This window comes from Canis lupus, chromosome 16, assembly GCF_048164855.1.
Source record: "Canis lupus baileyi chromosome 16, mCanLup2.hap1, whole genome shotgun sequence".
NCBI classification, from domain to species: Eukaryota; Metazoa; Chordata; class Mammalia; order Carnivora; family Canidae; genus Canis; species Canis lupus.
The window spans coordinates 35,842,180-35,863,741 of NC_132853.1; the positions used below are offsets into that span (position 1 = coordinate 35,842,180).

The following is a 21,562-nucleotide window of genomic DNA, read 5'->3' on the forward strand; positions in this document are numbered from 1 at the left end:
CCCAGGTGGCTCAGCGGTTTAGCACCGCCTTCAGCCCAGGGTGTGATCCTGGGGACCCGGGATCGAGTCCCACATCAGGCTCCCTGCGTGGAGCCTGCCTCTCCCTCTGCCTGTGTCTCTGCCTCTCTGTGTGTGTGTATCTCTCATGAATAAATAAATAAAATCTTTAGAAAAAAAAAGTAACTAGAAAAATCTCTGTTCTTAGAAATTCAGAAATACACCTCTAAGTAATCACAGGTCAAAGAAGAAATTGCAGTGGAAATTAGTGGTGTGACATAAATGAAAATGAAAAATACTACATATTGGGCAGCCCTGGTGGCGCAGTGGTTTAGCACCGCCTTCAGCCCGTGGTGTGATCCTGGAGACCCGGGATCGAGTCCCATGTCAGGCTCCCTGCGTGGAGCCTGCTTCTCCCTCTGCCTGTGTCTCTGCCTCTCTCTTTCTCTGTCTCTATGAATAAATAAATAAAAAAATCTTAAAAAAAAAGAAAAATACTACATATCAAAATCTTGGGGAAGTAGCTAGAAAAGCAATACTTAGAAATATATTATAGCAACATCTTCCATAAAATCCCCTAATGACCTGCTGATCTTAACCCTCTATTTTGTCAACCATTTACTTAAAAAAAAAAAAAACATATTGAGCCTTCATAAAACTGGCATTCTAGCATGGCATTCCACCCTCCCTTAACTTCTTCATTATAGAAGTCCAGCGCCACCAGCTACCCACCGGGGTCAGCCGTTATGGATCAGAACCATCCACCAAGGCCACCGTGAATGTCAGGAAGAGGCCATGCATGTGGCTAACAGCCCACAGCGTAGAACCATACTGCACTCAAGATGGCACAGTGGAGGAGCCCCTTTGGCAGAGGGGGTGGGCTGTGTGGAACCTACTGGTTGAGGTGGGCCAGGACGATTTTCACGCCCTAGAAATAATCTCTGAAGGTAGAATCTGAGCCAGGGAACAACACGTTTAATCAAAGCTCTGTCTCTAATCTCTTTCTTCATAGAATTAACTTACATCCATTCAACGGGGAGTGCCAACTATGCCTGGCACTTCACTAGGCAGCAAGAGAATGGAAAGAAACCCAACTGTGGTCCCTTTCCTCGAGGAACACAGCATTTAATAAGGGGGGACAAATCACATAAACAAATTCTCTCTAGGGTGAGAAAGAGGGGATAGAAGGAGGGGGAGAGGTGGGGGCAGAGAGAGAGAGAGAGACAAGGGAGAAAGACTTTCTAAAATTTGAAAATGTCCATATGCAAAGGTAATCCTGGTCACTTTTAACCTTGCTCATGGCATTTCATATTACTCAGCCACTCTGGCAAAATAGTACAAGTCATAAATCTTGATTTTGAGTCAGAGCTCTTCTAGTTTCCAGCTGGGTAACCTTGAACTAGTGATACCATCTCTCTGAGCATATTACTTTATCTGTCAAAACGATTGTTTTTAGAAGTTAATTATTTCTTTGCTTGTGTTTTCAACCACCCATTTCTTTGCTTGTGTTTCCTTTTCTTGTCTTCATTGAACTTGCAAATGGTTTAGTTTGTGTCAAGGTTGAAGGTTGCTCAGTCATGCAGGCCTCCTAAAAACTCCTCTGAACACATGACAGAAGGATCTGGGGAAAATGTCCCCAATGGAATATTACTCAGCCACCAAGAAAATAAATCTTGCCATTTGCAACGATGTGGATGGAACTAAAGTGTATTATGCTAACCAAAATAAGTCAATCAGAGAAAGACAATTACACAATTTCACTCATATGTGGAATTTAAGAAACAAAACAGGATCATAGGGGAAGGGAGGGAAATATAAAACAAGACAATATCAGAGAGGGAGACAAACCATAGGAGACTCTTAACCATAAGAAACAAACAGGGTTGCTGGAGGGAGAGGGATGGGAGATGGGGTAACTGGGTGATAGGCATTAAAGAGGGCATGTGATGTAATGAGCAGTGGGTGTTATACACAATTGATTAATCACTGAACTCTACTTCTGAAACTAATAATATACTATGTTAATTATTGAATTTAAATAAAATTAAATTTTAAAATAAATAAAAATGCATTATGTTAACATCTGGTAGGTTGACGATTGCTATTTTTAACGACTTAACAAATACATTTTTCTAAATTTTCTGTTTTAATGTTTCATGTGGTAACAGGAATAGATAAAACTCATTAAACAAAAGCTCCTGGGGAACCTGGGGGGCTCAGTCTGTTAAGCCTCCAACTCTTGATTTTGGCTCAGGTCATGATCTCAGGATGGTGAGATCAAGAGTCCCACATGGGGCTCTGTGCTAGACATGAAGCCTGCTTGGGATTCTCTCTCTCCCTCTGCCTTACCCCTCTTTCTCTTTCACTCTCTCTAATAAAAAATTTTAAAATTTTGGGGCACCAGGGTGGCTTAGTGGTTGAGTGTCAATCTAGGGAGGGGGCAGTACTGGATCAATCTAGAACAGGGTCTACACCTAATACAAGAGTGCTCCATAGTGTGGGAAAAGAAATGAATTTACCAATTTACTGAGTTTACACCTGGCACCATGATGATCATTTCTAGGGTTGGTAGGGTGTGTCCTAGAGGGACAAAATTAGAAATACCCATTTCAAAGTCAAAAAAATTTTTTTTAAGATTTTTTTATTCATTCATGAGAGACACAGAGAGAGGCAAAGACATAAGCAGAGGGAGAAACAGAGGAGGTCCTCTCCACAGAGGAGCCTGATGCGGGACTTGATCCTAGGACCCCGGGATCACGAGGGGAGCCAAACACAGGTGCTTAACCACTGAGCCGCCCAGATGTTCCCTCCTTTTTTTTTTTAAAGAAGGGAGACAGAACATAAAGACTCCTAACTCTGGGAAATGAGCTAGGGGTGGTGGAAGGGGAGGAGGGCGGGGGGTGGGGGTGAGTGGGTGATGGGCACTGAGGGGGGCACTTGACGGGATGAGCACTGGGTGTTGTTCTGTATGCTGGCAAATTGAACACCAATAAAAAATAAATTTATTGTTAAAAAAATAAAAAGATAAAAAAAATAAAAATAAAAATAAAAGTAGGCTCCACACCCAGTGGGGCTCAACTCACTCTGAGATCACCACCTGAACTAAGATCAAGTGTGGGATGCTTAACCGACTAAGCCACTCAGGTGCTCCCAAATCAGATATTTTTTAATTAAAAAAGAAAAAACTAGGGGCACCTAGCTGGCTCAGTGAGTGGAGCATTGGGACTCTTGCTATCCCGGAGGTGAGTTTGAGCCCCACTAGCATGTAGAGATTCCTTAAAAAACAAAAACAAAAAGCTTGGGGCATCTGGGTGACTAAGCTGGTTGAGTGTCTTCCTTAGGTTCAGGTCGTGATCCTGGAGTCCTGGGATCCAGCCCCAGTTGGTCTCCCTGCCCCGTGGGGAGCCCGCTTCTCCTTCTCCCTTTGCAGCTCTCCCTGCTTGTGTGCTCTCTCTCTCAAGTAAATAAAAGAAATCTAAATAAATAAATAAATAAATAAATAAATAAATAAAATCTTAAAAAATAACCTTAAAAAAGAAAAGAAAAGTAAAAAGGCAAAGAAAAGTTTAAAAGAATTCATTTTCTCTGAGGAAGAAATGTTAGATACCCCCAAATCACAGAAGCCAGCAGGCTTAAGATCACAAAGCTATAAGGCTAGCAAACAGCATCAATTGAAACCAAGACTTTTGGTGCCTTCCAGCTGTCCATATGTGAAGGGAAAGTCAACTCTGCCAAGACCTTGCAGCTTTAAATTAGTTGGCACCACGCCTGAGGCCAGGACTCCTCGGTCTGGCATTAAGGAATGTGGGGTGGGGGAAATGCTGGGGAAGAAAGGACACTAGAATGAGAGCCGGCCCTGGAACATTCGTGGTCACAAGGGTTGCCTCCCTTTCCCTCTCTCCGCCACCTCCTCTGTATAACTTGTGCTTCATTTTATTATTATTTTTAAAAGATTTTGTTTATTTATTCATGAGAGACACAGAGAGATGGGCAGAGACAGAGGCAGAGAAACAGGTTCCTTGCTGGGAGCCCCAGGCGGAACTGGATCCCAGGACCCCGGGATCACGACCTGAGCCAAAGGCAGATACTGAACCACTGAGCCACCCAGGTGCCCCTTGTGCTTCATTTTAATGCCTATAAAACATGAGTGCAACCCCCCCCCCCAACATCAGTCATCTCGCGAACACTCTTTTGCAAGATTAAGCAAGATGACAGTCTTGTCAGTGTTAAATGAAAAAATTATTGAAAATTAAGGGCAGCCCGGGAGCCCAGCGGTTTAGCGCCGCCTTCGGCCAGGGCATGATCCCGGAGATCTGGGTTCGAGTCCCGCGTCGGGCTCCCTGCATGGAGCCTGCTTCTCCCTCGCCTGTGTCTCTGCCTCTCTCTCTGTGTCTCTAATGAATAAACACATATTAAAAAAAAAAAAAAAGAAAAGAAACTTTGGAGAACAAAGGCACAGAACGCAGTGTGAGCCTTTTCGGTAGGCTATAAACGCGAAATCAGATCTGCTTCTCCCCGTGATTATTCCGCCGGTCCTCGGGCTCTTCAGCGCCCCGGGCTACAGGACAGCCGCTGCCTCTGCGTCTGCCGGGAGGCCGCGCGCCGGGGCACCCGAAACCCGACTTGCTAAAGCCCCCGACTGCTCGGGCCGTTTTCGGAGCCGCCTCGGCTGCCCGTCCGCCCGGAGCCCGCGGTCCCCCAGGTCAGAGCCCCCGGGGCCCAAGCCGCGCCACCCTCCCCGGCCGAATCCCACGCTCGGGATGTCTACGCGACACCCCCAGCCACCTGAGGCGACCTCCGGGTCCAGTTCTCCCAACTGGAAAACCAGGGCCCCCTGGGGGTGCGGCGTTGGGGAAAGAACCGGGGCTCGCTCTCTTGCGGGGGCGGGGGCCGCGGGGGGACAGGTCGGGCTGAGTCTGGAGCCCGCGGCGTCCCCGGCCGCCGGCAGCGCGCCCTCCAAGGTCCACTTCCCATTGCTGTCTGCGCCCGGGACACTCACCGGCACCAGGTCATCCCGAATCCCGCCGCTGGCCACGCTGCAGTGCGCGACCGCCACCCCGCCGACCGCCCCCGGCAAATTCCCGGGAGCCGGGCAGGTGGAGGAAGCCGGGAGACGGAGGCGGGTCCCCGCCCACCGCGCCCCAACGCCCGCCCACCCCTGGCTCCGCGGTGCGCCCAGGGGGCCAGTCCGCCCGTGCGCCTGCGTCCTGGCTTGGGGACCCCTGAGCCTCGCACACACTGACCCGCCACGGGCCCACGCCCTGGGGACCTGGAGGAGGTGCGGAGAAAGCCACAGCCCCTCCGGGGATACCTGCGGGGAACCCGCTCGGCGCTACACGCTTTATTTGCGTTGTGCCGTTTATTCGTCACAACGGCCCTAAGAGGAGCGAGTACAATTATTAGCCCGACTTTGGGGACGGGGAAACTGAGGCAACGTGGGGCGATCAGCCAGTAGGTGGAGGGGCTGCGATGGGAACCGCGGCCGGGGCACTGGGGAGCCGCCGGCGAGTGGAGCGTTTGCTGTCCCGAGCGGGCCAGTCTCCGCCGCGTCGGTGGCCCGAGGTGACAGGGCGCGTCGGTTCAGCGCATCACCCAACCCCCGCAGGGCCAGAGGCTGGGAGGCGCTGGACAGGAGCGCGGTCACCGCGGCGCGCGCTTCCCTCCTCCCGCCGCTCCTCGCTCCGCGGGGAACCCCAGGGCTCCCCGCCCCAGGCTGCGATCCGTCCCCGCCCTTCTCTCGCCATCTCCCAGCCTTAGTCTGGGACCTCTTCTCCTCCTCCTCGGCTGGTAAAGGGACTTCTGCCTCCCCCTTAAAGAGCGACACAAACCATGTGGTCACCTCTAGCCTCCCTGACCACTGCAGCCCCTCCATTATCCTCCGGGCGAAACAGGATGCAGGGGACCCGAGCCCCGCCGCTACCCCTAACCCACCCTCCGCTCGCAGCCGCAGCCCAGCCGCAGCCGCAGAGTTTTGCCTTTGGCGCGCCTTCACCCTCCCCTGCACAGTGTAGGGCAGCGTCCTGGGTTCCGCTCCGATGTGACTCTACTGTGTTTTACCATGATCTAGCTTATATTGCAAACCCTACCTTTTTTTAAGCAAACAGAATAGCAGGCAAAATGCTTGGCAAAAGACCGGTGTTCCTATTTTGATACAGTGTGTACTTAATTATACTCTGCTGTGTCCCGAAGAGGATTTAAGACAGATGCATACAATAGAAGGCCGTGTAAATAAAAATGATAGTCCAATCCGTCAAACCAGGTAAGCCCAGAAAGAGTAGAAAGAAATGCCATAGGGATCTGCAATCTTGGTACAGGTGAGTCTCAAGTTCAGCTCCAAGCTTCTCAACAGCCAGCAGAAAAGAGAAAAACTGGGCGCCTGGGTGGCTCAGTGATTGAGTGTCTGCCTTTCGCTGAGGTCACGATCCCAAGGTCCTGGGATCAAGCCCCACATCAGGCTCCCTGCAGGGAGTCTGCTTCTCCCTCTGCCTATGTCTCTGCCTCTCTGTGTGGGTCTCTCATGAATAAATAAAATCTTTTAAAAAAAGAAAAGAAAAACTTGCAGGAAGGGAGTTCTGAGGCAGCAATTAATGATGACTGTATTCTAGAAACAGTTGGAAGAAGGTTATTATGCTTTCCTGGAAAAGATTAATTAGTAAAAGCATCACACTGGCCATGTGCAAGTAGTACAAAGTCCTCATTGTTTACAAAAGGCTGTCACCTACATTATCCTCCTTAATTCAACCCCAGTGATAATGCTGTGAGCTGCCTCTCAGATGTGAAAACCCAGCCCCAGAAAGATTTCATGACTTGTTCAAACTTCTGTGGCCAGGGATGGAGCTAGAACCGGCTCCCAGGAGTTGGGTCTATAAAGGTGAGTCAGGGCTGGCTCCACTGTAGCTCCTGCCTCAGCAGCTCTGCCCAAACAGGAGGACTTTTCTTGTGACTTAGAAGTGGGGACTGGGTTCATTCAACCCTAACTTCTGCCTCAAGGAAACCTTGTGACCTGTGATATCCTGTCCAGGATGAATCTTCTGGGACTGGCAGTGTCTGTTTGCTCTAAGGGTGACTAGCAGGAAGGGAAAGTTAGCTAAGCAAAGACATGTTTGCTGTTTCTCAGCCTGACCCAGCCAGGAGCTCTGACACCAGCTCTCCATGGCAGAGGCAGGTGGTGGTCCCTGGGTGTAGACTCAGAGCCAAGCAGAGTGTTCGCTGCTGCCCCAAGAGGTAGAGAAGAAATGGCCCCTGAAGACTACCTGGAGCATGGATGTGTGGCCAGGCCTGCACATCTCTCTCCACATGCTGTCTGGGGTTGATCGGAAAGTTGTCTGTCAGGCAACCCTGTTGGGACCCCTCTCCCTCCTGAGAGCTTTCTCTGTATTCTGTATCTTTACTTAATAAACCTTTATCCCTTAAAAAAAAAAAAAAAAAAAAGGAAAGTAGTCCCCGTGGGTGACCTCAGGCTTTGTCTCTGTACTTGGTTACTGTTTTACCATTAGGACAAGACCTCCACTTCTCCCCAGCTGTGGGCCCAGAGCCAGCTACCACTTTGACAAATTATCAAGATCTTAAGTAATTTAACCATCTTGGTCCTTCCAGCCATTCCCATTGCCCAGTACAACCACTTCCGGCCCTGGTGTGGCTTGGCCACCGGCCAAACTCTTTCTCTTTGATAATCAGGCTCTTTTCTACTTGCCCTTGTGGAAGAAGCTTTGAGTGGCCCATAAGGAACTCAGATGCATCCAGTAGATCCCGGTGCCATACATGAGCCTTCTGAAAGGGATTCTTTGAAAGACTGATTAAGCCAGCTTTGCATCCTGGTCCAATTAAAGCATTGCTCTTGGCTAAGAGGAGGGGTGCTCAGCGAAGAAGGAAGTCAGATGATTTCTGACACCCTACCAGGCAAAGTGCTGGTGCCTGATGGCCAATTCTTAGCTCCAGAGGAATGCAGCCATTACCTGTTCATTCTGCTATGCTCCCAGCTTCACACAGGGCTGCTCAGAGTAGGTGCTATTCCTTGACTGGCTGAGTGATGATTGCCTTGAGTGGTGGGAGTGTTTTCTGATCTACAGGCACTACTCCCCCTCCTCCCCAAATTCAGCCCTTGCTCATGCTCAATACATGGATGTTGGAAGAAAAAGAAGTTCAGGTGTTAGAGGACTGAAGAGGTAGTGACAAAATACTCTGATGCTGGGATCCTTGGGTGGCTCAGCGGTTTAGCGCCTGCCTTTGGCTCAGGGCGTGATCCTGGAGACTAGGATCAAGTCCCACATCGGGCTCCCTGCAGGGAGCCTGCTTCTCCCTCTCCTGTGTCTCTGCCTCTCTCTGTGTGTCTCTCATGAATAAATAAATAAAATCTTAAAAAAAAAAAAAAACACTCTGATGTTGGTTGGCAAACTGGCCCCCAAACATGGTAGATGAGGAGAGACAGAAGAAAAAGCAGATCATTCCAGATGGGTGAGTGGCACTTTTGTGTTTTTGTTTTTTTTTTTTTTTTTTTTTTTTTTTTTTAAGATTTTATTTCTTGATTTGACAGAGAAAGAGCCAGAGAGCATGGGCCGGTGGAGGGCAGAGGGAGAGGGAAAAGCAGACCCTCACTGAGTGGGGAGCCCAAGACCAGGCTCTATACCAGGCCCCTGGGATCATGACCAAAGCAGACCCAGACGCCCAACTGGCTAAGCTACCCAGGTGCCCCGGTTGGCAGTTCTAATAACTGAGGGAACTTGCATGAGATGGGTGGCTGCAAGGCAAGTGGATCTGTGCATCTCCTTGCCAGGATCTTAAAATTTATACCACAGGGGCCTTAAGTGGGTTCAGTCACATACACTGTCCAGATGGTCTTTGGAACAGCTCTCATTGTGGGAATGGTGGGCAGAGCATACATCCCAGGGACAGGGGAGGGGACAGGAAGCCTCCAACTGCACAGGTCCAGCTGGAGGGCCAACTGTAAGGCACATCCTCTTGGTTACCTACCTCATCCAACACCTGACTTGCCCTAATCCCACAGGAAAGGGTAATAGTATCATTTGCTTGAGAATAAGAATTAAGCTCTGAGTGCACGAAGTTAGACCCTCAAAGGGGAAGGTCCTAAACAGATGGAGCAACAATCTCGAGGAGCTGTGAAGGTTGTTCAAGCACACACATGCTATTCCTTCTCCCTCAAAAACTCCTCCACACCCCCATTTTTCCTTTGTCTGGCTTTTACCTTCTGCCTGTCATCACTTTCTCAAAGATGCCTTCTCCAGACCAGGTCAGGTTCCTCTTCTGGTATTTCTATATAATCCAGTACTTTCTCATACTTGTATATTCACATGTGCATGTGTGTGTGCCTATGTGTCTGCTATATGTTTCCCAAGTTCCCTGAAAAGCGGTACCACTTCTGTTTTGCTCACCATTGTACCACTAGCACAAGGGCTGGATCATAAATAATACTCAGAAATTGTCTGATGCATGAACAGAAATCTCACAGAGGAAGACATAGACATGGCCAACATGCATATGAGAAAATGCTCTGCATCACTTGCCATCAGGGAAATACAAATCAAAACCACAATGAGATACCACCTCACACCAGTGAGAATGGGGCAAATTAACAAGGCAGGAAACAACAAATGTTGGAGAGGATGCGGAGAAAAGGGAACCCTCTTACACCGTTGGTGGGAATGTGAACTGGTGCGGCCACTCTGGAAAACTGTGTGGAGGTTCCTCAAACAGTTAAAAATAGACCTGCCCTACGACCCAGCAATTGCACTGTTGGGGATTTACCCCAAAGATACAGATGCAATGAAACGCCGGGACATCTGCACCCCGATGTTTATAGCAGCAATGGCCACGATAGCCAAACTGTGGAAGGAGCCTCGGTGTCCAACGAAAGATGAGTGGATAAAGAAGATGTGGTTTATGTATACAATGGAATATTACTCAGCTATTAGAAATGACAAATACCCACCATTTGCTTCAACGTGGATGGAACTGGAGGGAATTATGCTGAGTGAAGTAAGTCAGTCGGAGAAGGACAAACATTATATGTTCTCATTCATGTGGGGAATATAAATAATAGTGAAAGGGAATATAAGGGAAGGGAGAAGAAATGTGTGGGAAATATCAGAAAGGGAGACATAACGTAAAGACTCCTAACTCTGGGAAACGAACTAGGGGTGGTAGAAGGGGAGGAGGGCGGGGGGTGGGAGTGAATGGGTGACGGGCACTGGGGGTTATTCTGTATGTTAGTAAATTGAACACCAATAAAAAATAAATTAAAAAAATAAATAAATAAATAAACTTAACAAAAAAAAAAAAAAAAAAAGAAAAGAAATTGTCTGATGGAAGGGTGCCTGTGTGGCTCAGTCAGTTGAGTGCTTGCCTTCGGCTTGGGTGGTGATCTAAGGGTCCTGGAATCGAGTCCTACATCGGGCTCCCTGCTCAGTGGGGAGTCTGCTTCTCCCTCTCCTTCTGTCCCTCCGCCCCCCAACCCCCATTCATGCTCCCACTCTCCCAAATAAATAAATAATTTAAAAAAATTTAAGGGATGCCTGGGTGGCTCTGGGGTTGAGCATCTGCCTTTGGCTCAGGGTGTGATCCCAGTCCAGGGAACAAATCCCACACTGGGCTTCCTGTGAGGAATCTGCTTCTCCCTCTGTCCAGGTCTCTGCTTCTCTCTGTGTCTCTCAGGAATAAATAAATAAAATCTTTTTTAAAAATTAAAAAAAAAAAACACCCACAAACCTATCTGATGAAGGAAGGAGTGAATGGATTTGATTATACCCTTCAATGCTCAGGACAGTGGTGGACCTTTGGTGTTGGTCTGTCTCACTCTTACATGAGGATGAACTTTAGAGCCTTGTGGGAGGACCCAGAGGGGCTGGTGCCACATCCAGTGAAACCCTCCACCTGTCCTGCTGCCTGGTGTCAGGGAGAGTCCAGGTTAGTGAGCATGAAAGAGACACACGAGAGACACAAAGTCAGGAAGTAGCAAAGCTATGTCTGGAACAGTGAAGCAAGGACAAAAATAGAGGATGCTGCCCTACTGGCTTCAGCTTGACCTTGACCTTGACTCATGGGGACCAAGGCAAAGGGAACACAGACTTGAGGGGCTGCAGATTGCTTCTCAGTCATCTTCTGAATTGTCTGGATGCTTCAATTGGTAATACAGTGTACTGGTTTAAAAAAACAAACTCTAGGGACACCTGGGTGCTTCCAGTGGTTGAGCATCTGCCTTTGGCTCAGGGTGTGATCCTGGGTCCTGGGATTGAGTCCCATGTAAGGCTCCCCTCGGGGAGCCTGCTTCTCCCTCTGCCTATGTCTTTGCCTCTCTATGCCTCTCATGAATAAATAAATAATATCCTTAAAAAATACTCTACTCTCTACCTACTTGCTAGTTTCTCTCATTGGTTCAACCCAACTGGAAGCAGGAGGGCAAGGGAGCAAGAGTTGTACAGACTATAGATGTCTTCCTGGAACACAGGCAAAGCGGAGAAGGATGGCAGATAGATCTGGAGGAACAGAACAACTAGCACACAGTCTCATTTACAACCAGATCAATCATCGTACCACCTTAGCTGTTAAGAAACAGCCCCCAAATCATGGGGGCGCCTGGGTGGCTCATTCGGTTAGGCATCTGACTTCAGCTCCTGGAATCCAGTCTGCCATCTGAATTCAGTTGGGTTGTTGGTTGTTCTGTTGAGTGACAAAGTGATTCAGGGACTTGGGTTCTTTCCATCTTGTAAAGCATTCATCCCCAACACGAGGGCTGTAAGGCCATCACTCCATAGAAAGAAACTCATGGGAAAGACAAACCAGAGATCTGGCCTCTTTGTCCAGAAGGGGACATGTAACTTCTACTCCCTTCCACTGTTACAGCTGGCTACTGGGCCCACTGAATCAGAGGGGCTTGGGGAATGTAGACCCAGGCTGGGCAGCCAGTTTCCGGCAACTACCTTAGCAACAAGCTATAGTGGACTTCCTGCTGTATGAGGGAAGCCCAGCCTTTTGGATGGTCAGTCTGCTTTTCCACAACAATCTTATTCAATTAAATTCCCTAACAAATTTCTACAGATCTTTCTCAACATACAATGGGGTTACATCCAGTAAGCCCATCATAAATGGAAAATATCATAAGTCAAAAATGCATGTAATAGGAACGAGGGGACGCAACGGAGGCAGGCCGGAGCCGCTGCCGTCGCCATGACCCGCGGTAACCAGCGCGAGCTCGCCCGCCAGAAGAATATGAAAAAGCAGAGCGACTCGGTTAAGGGAAAGCGCCGAGATGACGGGCTTTCTGCTGCCGCCCGCAAGCAGAGGGACTCGGAGATCATGCAGCAGAAGCAGAAAAAGGCAAACGAGAAGAAGGAGGAACCCAAGTAGCTTTGTGGCTTCGTGTCCAACCCTCTTGCCCTTCGCCTGTGTGCCTGGAGCCAGTCCCACCACGCTCGCGTTTTCTCCTGTAGTGCTCACAGGTCCCAGCACCGATGGCATTCCCTTTGCCCTGAGTCTGCAGCGGGTCCCTTTTGTGCTTCCTTCCCCTCAGGTAGCCTCTCTCCCCCTGGGCCACGCCTGGGGGTGAGGGGGTTACCACTTCCCAGTGTTTTTTATTCCTGTGGGGCTCACCCCAAAGTATTAAAAGTAGCTTTGTAAAAAAAAAAAAAAAAAAAAAAAAAAATGCATGTAATATACCTAACCTACTGAACATCATACCTCAGCCTAGCTGACTTTAAATATACTCAGTACACTTGCATTAGCTTACAGTTTGGCAAAATCATTTAACAGAAAGCATCTTTTATAATAAAATGTGGAATATCTCGTGTAATTTGTTGAAAACTGTACTGAAAGTAAAAAACAGAATGATTGTATGGGGACAGAATGATTATAGGTTCCTGGTTGTTTACCCTCACAATCAGGTGGCTGATGGGGAGCTGCTGCTGCCTTGTATCACAAGAGCATCGTACCACATATCGCTGGCCCAGGAAAAGATCAAAATTCAAAATATAGAGTATAGTTTCTACTGAATGCATATTGCTTTCACACCACCATAAAGTTATAAAATTATTAGTCAAATCACCATAAGTTAGGGACCATCTGTAGTTGCATTCTTAAGGGTAATATATATATATATATATATATATATATATATATATATATTCATTTTTTTCTTTCTTTTAAGTACTTTGCTGGTCTGATTAGACAAGCAAAACTCCTCTAAGTACTTTAGGTACATAGGAAACCTAACCAATTAAACATTGGTAAAATATAGTAAATAAAATTAAACATTGGTAAAATATAGTAAATAAAATATAGCAAAATATAGTAAATATATTACTGTATATTGAGTAATATATAGTAAATCCCAAGTTCTCTTAAAACATCCTATTACTTTATAAACTTAATTCAGTCTCATACATTTCTCTTAAATATCACAAGTCTAGAATCAATTACCCCATTGCTTACTAACATGCAAATTATTCCTGAATATGACCCCAGAAATACAGTACGAGAGGTACCTGGGTGGCTCAGTCCATTAAGTACCCAACTCTTGATTTTGGCTCATGTCATGATCTCAGGATCCTGGGATGGATACCTGTGGAAGCCTCCATGCTCAGTGGATACCTGTGGAAGCCTCCATGCTCAGTGGGGAGTCCTTGAGATTCTCTCTCCCTCGTCCTCTCCTCTTGCTCTCCCTCTCTCTCAAATAAATTAATAAGTCTTTTAAAAAATGGGACACCTGGGTGGCTCAGTCAGTTAAGCATCTGCCTTCAGCTCAGGTCATGGTCTCAGGGTCCTTGGGTTGAGCTCCCAATCGGGCTCCCCGCTCAGTGGGGAGTCTGCTTCTACCTCTCCCTCTCCTTTGTGTGCTCATGCACTCTCTCTCTCAAATAAATAAATAAAATATTTTTAAAAATATCGTGCCAATACAATGGGTTTGATTTCTTTTACTATCTCATCTCTGTATTTAACTCTGAACTATCCAGGAGTTAAATTTCATTACTAAGGAAACTAGTTCACTCTACCCAGAAATAACTAGGGTTACTATCTCAGCAGGCTGAGTTGTTTATCAGCTGGAAATTTTTCACTGGAATACAAGACTTCTCCCTGATTTTTTTTTTCCTGATTTTTTTTTAAAGATTTTATTTATTTATTCATGAGAGACACACAGAGAGAGGTAGAAGCATAGGTAGAGGGAGAAGCAGGCTTCCTGAGGGGAGCCGGATGCAGGACTCAATCCCAGGGCCCCAGGATCACGACCTGAGCCAAAGGTAGATGCTCAACCACTGAGCCACCCAGGTGTCCCCATTGCTCCCTGATTTAAATAAATTCTCAGCCAGCTGGGACTTGTAAATCCATATCCTATAATCAGGGAACTGTCATAGGACCTATTCCTCTAAGTCCACACTACACCATTATCTAATCCTGTCATTAAATTTGAGTATACTGAAAAAAAAATTAAAAATAAAATACAAAAAAAAGGAAAAATTAGAAAAAAAAGAGTACACTAGTCTTCATTCTCACCAAGATTGCACCTAATTTTTTCTTTTCTTTTTTTAAATATTTTATTTATTTATTCATGATAGACACAGAGAGAAGGCCGAGACATAGGGAGAGGAAGAAGCAGGCTTCTTGAAGGGAGCCGGATGTGGGACTCGATCCCGAAAAATCCAGATCCAAAGGCAGACACTCAACCACTGAGCCACCCAGGAGTCCCTCTTTTGTTTTTCTTGAGATACAGCTGACACACGATGTTGCATTAGTCTCAGGTACACAATACAGTGATTCCACAAGTGTATACCTTATGCTGTGCTCCATAAGTACAGCTACCACCTGTCACCATTCAATGCTATTATGGTACTATGGACTACATTCCCTATACTATGCCCTTCAGCCTGAAAGATTTCATCTAATTTCCTCAGTGCTTGATGGAATTTGCATTTCTTTCCTTAATAAAGGAGCGGTAAGGGCAGCCCGGGTGGCTCATTGGTTTATCACTGCCTTCAGCTCTGGGCGTGATCCTGGAGACCAGGGGTCAAATACCACATCGGGCTCCCTGCATGGAGCCTGCTTCTCTCTCTGCCTCTCTCTCCCTCTCTGTGTCTCTCATTAATAAATAAATAAAATCTTAAACAAAAAAAAAAGGAGCGGTAATTAAGGTAGTCAGGGAGATAAAAGCATAGACTTTGGAGCCAAATTCCTGTTTTCCCCTTGTAGTTGTGTGACCTTGGGCAAGTCCTTTAACTTCTCTGGACTTCAGTTGTTTCATCTGTAAAATGATCATTATAGTAGGGCCTCATTCACAAAGCTGTCAAGAACATTAAGAGTTAATACAAGGAAAGCACTCATATTGGGGATCCCTGGGTGGCTCGGTAGTTCGGCACCTGCCTTAGGCCCAGGGCATGATCCTGGAGTCCTGGGATGGATTCCCACATCAGGCTCGGTGCATGGAGCCGGCTTCTCCTTCTGCCTGTGTCTTCTCTCTCTCTCTCTCTCTCTCATGAATAAATAAATAAAACCTTAAAAAAAAAAAAAAGGAAAGCACTCAGAATAGTGCTTGACACGTGAGTAAATACTATCCACTTACATATACACTAGCACCTGAAAGACTCTAAAGTCTATTTTTTTTTAAGATTTTATTTATTTATTCATGAGAGACACAGAGAGAGAGAGGCAGAGACACAGGCAGAGGGAGAAGCGGGCTTCATGCAGTGAGCCTGAAGTGGGACTCGATCCCAAGTGTCCAGGATCAGGCCCTGGGCTGAAGACGGCGCTAAACCACTGAGTCACCCGGGCTGCCCTGGTTCTTTTTCTGGTGAGCCCTGACTAACACAGAGTCCTAGCTTGGAACATACACTCTTCAGAAGGGGATTTGAGACATCAAGTGCTTCTCTCTGAGCCAGACTCTTCTCCATGGCTTGGCCCGAGGCTGGGGCTGGGGCTGGGAAGGAGCTTAGAGGAAGTGGGTTCGGGGAGGTCAGTGAGACAAGGAAGAGGAAGAGCACTGCCCCACTCTCCCCATCAGAGGAGCTGCTGCCTTCAAACAGTAATGAGGGGGAAAACAGCATGAGCTTGGATCCTCAGTGCCACTGGTGAGTCCCTGAAACCTCCAAGGAGCAGGCTCTCCTGGCTTCTGCTAAAGCGGAAACCCCTCTTAAGCCTTGCTGCTTAAACTGTTTCGGCCAGATATCAACTGCGGCTGAAAAAAATCTTCTATCTTAATCTTGAAGAACGGTGGAGTTTGCCCAACTCTTAGGTTTCTTTTTTTTTTTTTTTTTAGGTTTCTATCTTAAGGTGACACGCTCAACATGGAATAAAGGACAAAGAGGCATTTGTGAAACCCCACAGCTAGGGAGCTATCCACACCAGTGGAGTGGGGGTGACAGAGCTCTAAGCCAGATGCAAGACACCCGACCCTGAGTGAAGCTCCAGCTGTGCCTTCTGTGTGTGTCCTTGAGAAGGTCGTTCACCCCTTGGGTCTCAGCTTCCACTCTCTCCTCTAACCCTATTCCTTTCCCACAGCCTGGAGAGACCCTGAAAGTCTCTGCCTTCTCCCATCAACACCAGCATCAGGAATAATTAGAAGAAGAAATATTGGTTTACCTATTAATGACATTTTGCAGGTGATTCAAAGGTAAATGTGGAGCTAATGTACTAGGTGTTAGAAATAAGACTAGAGGAAACTTGGCTCTATCTAATGACTAAGTCCATTCCAATGAAATTTGCAGGGGTAGATGCCTAGAAGGGCACTCAGATCCAAACCACTGATGCTCCATTATAGGAAACGGGACTCAGGACTTAGCCACGCCAGCCCTGAAGAAGATGGGGGATTGGTGTCATCTCTCATTGATCAGGAGTCCAGGGTAGGTCTGGTGGGTTCCTCCTACCTAGGGGGTTAATCTCACTTGTTCCTTGGGCCCTCCCTACCCACTCCTTCTCAGGGCCTTTCCCTATCGATCACCTCCTCTATCTCCTGTATCTTCACCTCCTACCTCTCTCCTGGACCCTCACAGGCAATATTTAAACATGTTCATGCCTCATTAAAAAAAGAAAAATTCTCCCCAGTTTTTTCTTCAGCCACTCTCTCCTTCCTCCCTTTGCAGCCAGATTTCTCTGAAGAGTTGTCTGCACTCATTGCCCCCATCCCTTCACCTGCCGCACCTGCCTCAATAACTCAGTTATGGATTCCACTCCACAGTGTTGCAAAAAATTGCTTCTGCTAAGATTCCCAGTGATCTTCACACTGCTAAATCAAAGGGACACTTAGAGCCTTCAACTTTTTCATGCTCTTGGCAGTGTCCTAAGTCGAGAGAGAGTGGGGTTATATGTACCTCTATAACCTCAACTGCTGACAAACAGGCTACATATAGTCGATCGCATCATTGGTCTAAATTATTCACCATTCCTTGTATGGGTCCCCTCGGTGATGTGACTCTGAAGTTCCTCCTGCTGGAGGTGGAGTATCCTTCTCCACTCTGCTGGTGTTGGAGTTGGCCAGTAGAGTAGGGGCAGAAGTGACAGTGTTCCAGAATGAGCCCAGGACTCCAGATGCATTGCATGTGTCTACTCATATTGCTGGGCTGCTACAATTGTCATGAGAAAAAGATGCCCTGGTTCCAGAAATATGAGAGACCCATGAACAGAGCTGCTCCAGGTGCCCCACTGACCTATGAGCATGAATGTGATAATTAATACTTACTATTTTTTTAAAAAGATGATTGATTGATTGATTGATTGATTTGAGAGAGAGAGAGAGAAAGAGGTGAATGGGGGGAGAGAGGAAGAGGAAGAAGAAGGCCCTCTGCTGAATGAGAAGCCTGACACGGGTTAATCCCAGGACCCCAAGAACACGATCTGAACCAAAGGCAGATGCTTAACTGACTGAGCTACCCAGGCACCCCACAAATCAATTCTTTGAGACACCCCAATGCTTACCGTTTTATGCCACTGAGCTTGGGGCTAAACAGCACATTTGTAGCAATAATAGCCTGATATACTGTATCTTCCCCACAAAACAGTCAATAAGCCTTAAAACTGGTTAGTATAGAAATCAAAGCTACTCATCAATGGCTCTATTAGGACTCTTCTTTCATTTCTCCTCTTCCATGATCTTAGCAATGGAAGAAGAAGGGAAGATTCAAGGAATAAGACATGTCAGCTCTTGCAGTTTTGTGAGGATCCCACATTTCCACATCAGAATTTGGGATCTGGGAATCTGCGTGTTTGGACCTCAGAGGAGGTGACTTCAAATATTAATATCACAGAGTGCTGGTTCAGGAACTACTATCTGGAAATTAACCAAAGTTCATTTCAGTTATCTACCAATGGTTATCCTTTTTTTTTCTTGGTTGGTAGTTATGATCATAAATTCCCAGGGGAATTTTACTGTAAATATGAACACTTCTGAAAACAATAAAATGCTCTTTATTAAATTCTGAAACCCCTTTTACGATTCCTGTTGTGTGGAATATATTTCCCTGGCACTGGCCCTGGAGCTTCATCAACAGCAGCAGTTTTAGCCATATTTCAGAGCTAAGTGACCTATAAAAATTTCATTTGTAAATTATTCCATCTCTATATTGCCAAGCTAACACAGTTTCTTAGCAATCTTTCTCTAATCAGTATGGTCCATCCACGAAAACGTGTAAGTGATGAGCGCCTGAGTGGCTCAGTCGGTTGTGTCTGCCTTCAGCTCAGGTCATGATCCCAGAGCCCTGGGATGGAGCCCCATATCAAGTTCCCTGCTCAGTGGGAAGTCTGCCTCTCCCTCTCCCTCTGCCTGCCGCTACCCCTGCTTGCACACTCAGATAAATAAATAAAATATTTTTTAAAAAATTAAAAAGTAGGGAACCCTGGGTGGCACAGCGGTTTAGTGCCTGCCTTTGGCCCAGGGCACGATCCTGGAGACCCGGGATCGAGTCCCACGTCGGGCTCCCAGTGCATGGAGACTGCTTCTCCCTCTGCCTGTGTCTCTGCCTCTCTCTTTCTCTCTGTGTGACTATCATATGTAAATAAAAATTAAAAAAAAAAAAAGTAAAATGTAAAGAGGACTGCCATGGCTGGATGAGGAGGTGAAATGTCACCTGGGGTTATTCTTCCAGCATCAGAGACCACTAGTGTTTTCTTCTTCCTGACACACAGCTCAATACTATGCCCCACCAGCCTCTCTTCAGTAAGATGTCACACACATTTTTCAATGGGATTATCCTTGTTCTCTCTACCGTGTGGCTCTAATCATCACCCATGGAAATGGACCCTAACACCCCAACCAGTGCCTACATCTCCCTCACCCACCTCCAGTTTTGGATTATGGGACCACAGTCTTTATGCCATCTTGCCCATGAATTTCAGGTCCATGGTCTGGATTGGGGGAATATTTATAAACTACCCAGTCAATTCTTATGTCCTCAGCTCTCCATATACCACCTACTCTAGGTTCTACTCATATCCCTCAAACAAGTTAAAAAAAAAATCTCCTGGTTTCTCAGAGCCAAGACTGACTTAAGTAGCTCTTTTCTGCCCAGTGACATAGGCCCAGACAGAAACCAAGGGCAGGGATTTTTTTTTTTTTTTAAGATTTTATCTATTTATTCGAGAGAGAGAGAGAGAGAGAGAATACAAGCAGGGAGAGGAGGCAGAAGAAGGACAAGCAGACTCCCTGCTGAGCAGAGAGCCCAACACAGGACTCAATCCCAGGACCCTGAGATCATGACCTGAGCTGAAGGCAAATGCTTAACTGACTGAGCTGCCCAGGTGCACCCCACAGGAATGGTTTAGACGTAGACTTTTATCACCTGGACTGGACATTCTCCTTCCAGAGCAAATACAGGGAATGTAGTATTCTGTGAACCAGTGCAAGTATCACCAAAGCTATCTAAGAGGCTTCTGTCTTCACTTAGAGCTAGCTATTCATCCATTACCCAGTGCACTCCCACCAGCTCCCAGCTTCTCTAGAGCTGCCATAACAAGGAACAGAGTGACCTCCCACTACAAAAGACACCCTAATGGCATTGTCAGCCAGTAATCTGACTCCCCTGAGAATACTACCCAGTTGCATTGGTCCAGTAGCTAATTCAGAGGCTCCCGAAAGACCCAGGTAGCCAGGTAATCAGTGTGTAGAGCTTATTTGCAGTCCACTGCAAGCGTACTTCAGACTGTAACACTTTATAAAGGTCTTTCGTTCAACCAGGTGGCACTGTGCAAAGCTCAGGGTACCTAATACCATAGGGTTTAGTTGGCTTTTTGGTGGCTGTGTTGTAAGGTCCCAGGCCTGAGAGCAGCAGAAGGACCAACCCGGGAAAGTGAGCCTAAGTGGAGCTCTGTCTTGGTCTCAGATTTAAACAGAGGTAAAGCCCTGGAAGCTTCTGACCACACTCCTTTATCTATGACCAATTAAGCAAACGAGGGCTAAGCCCCTTCCAGCATGCAAGCACTTACAAAAAAGGTGCTGGAGCCCCAGCCAAACTGTTCACATACCCAATAACAAGAAGGGGATACGCTGAGTATTGTTAGGAATTGAAATCTCCATGAACCAGGAATTCTCAAAAGTGTGGCATGAGCAATTCAACAATCCTGTTTAGCTTGTATAACAAGACATCGAGAGGAAGGTAATCCAGCTAGGCTGGCAGCTTTACAATACCAAGGACTCTGGTTCCTCCAGCTCTTTGCTCCTGGTCTTCCTCAGATGAGGCTTCATCCTCATTCTTACAGAATGACTGCTAAAGTTGGAGCCATCAGCTCCACATTGGTGGTGGTGGTTATGGGGTGATGGGGAAGGACCAAGTATAAAAATCAGAGACTGCCAGTTGCATCTGCCCCTTAACAAGTGACTTCCATAGACATCTCGTTGACCAGAACTATGTCCCATGACCACCCCAACCTTGAAGGTAAGCTGGGAAACATGGTCTTTTGACTGAACTTATTGACACCCTGAGTATATTGAGAGGCCATCATGAAAAAGGCAAGAAAGAATAAATGTTGGAAGACATTCAGCCATCCCTGCCACACCCAGAAAAGATGCTGCCACTTGGACATGGGGTGCACCTAACACCTAAGAGGAGGAGCCTACACCCATTCCTTCAGTGGGAGATGCCTACTTTTCATCCAAGGCAAGGCTTGAATTTTGACCTCACCCTTTTTCTTTTCTTTTCTTTCCTTTTCTTTTCTTTTCTTTTTTTTTTTTTTTTAAGATTTTATTTATTTATTCATGAGAGACACAGAGGGAGAGAGAGGCAGAGACACAGGCAGAGGGAGAAGCAGTCTCCGTGCAGGGAGCCCGATTCATGCCTCCATCCAAGGACTCCAGGATCATGCCCTGGGCCAAAGGCAGGCGCTAAACCACTGAGCCACCCAGGGATTCCCATCCTCACCCTTTTTCTATAAACCCAACTATATGAATTTCTTTGATCAATAGACTGACTTTGCAATGAATACCTGCCAAAACCCCTAGCTGACTAACATAAGAATGGATCAAAACAGGTGGATCCCGACTAACTCCAAAAGATCAACTATTAAAAGGCACCCTTGGGGCACCTGGTTGGCTCAATCAGAGCAGCATGTGACTCTTGATTTGGAGGGTTGTGAGTCCCCA

The 21,562-nt window shown here is 46.8% G+C and overlaps 2 protein-coding genes across 2 annotated transcripts in view; one reads left to right on the forward strand and one right to left on the reverse strand.

Moving 5' to 3' along the window:
* B4GALNT2 (beta-1,4-N-acetyl-galactosaminyltransferase 2 (SID blood group)) overlaps window positions 1-5,111 on the reverse strand; it is a 51,993-nt gene extending 46,882 nt beyond the window's left edge. The window contains exon 1 of the mRNA XM_072780155.1: window positions 4,997-5,111. Coding sequence (XP_072636256.1) covers window positions 4,997-5,010 — 14 coding nt within the window. The 5' untranslated portion in view covers window positions 5,011-5,111. The remainder of the gene's footprint in view (window positions 1-4,996) is intronic.
* Window positions 5,112-12,129: 7,018 nt separating this feature from the next.
* Window positions 12,130-12,657, forward strand: LOC140606567 (small EDRK-rich factor 2). Its single transcript, XM_072780156.1, has one exon. It carries the CDS (start codon window positions 12,178-12,180, stop codon window positions 12,355-12,357), a length of 180 nt encoding a protein of 59 aa, XP_072636257.1. The 5' UTR covers window positions 12,130-12,177; the 3' UTR covers window positions 12,358-12,657.
* The last annotated feature ends 8,905 nt before the right edge of the window (window positions 12,658-21,562 follow it).

Bases quoted from the DNA above. Each gene is read 5' to 3' on its own strand.
- LOC140606567 (XM_072780156.1), top strand. From the start codon at position 12,178: ATGACCCGCGGTAACCAGCGCGAGCTCGCCCGCCAGAAGAATATGAAA.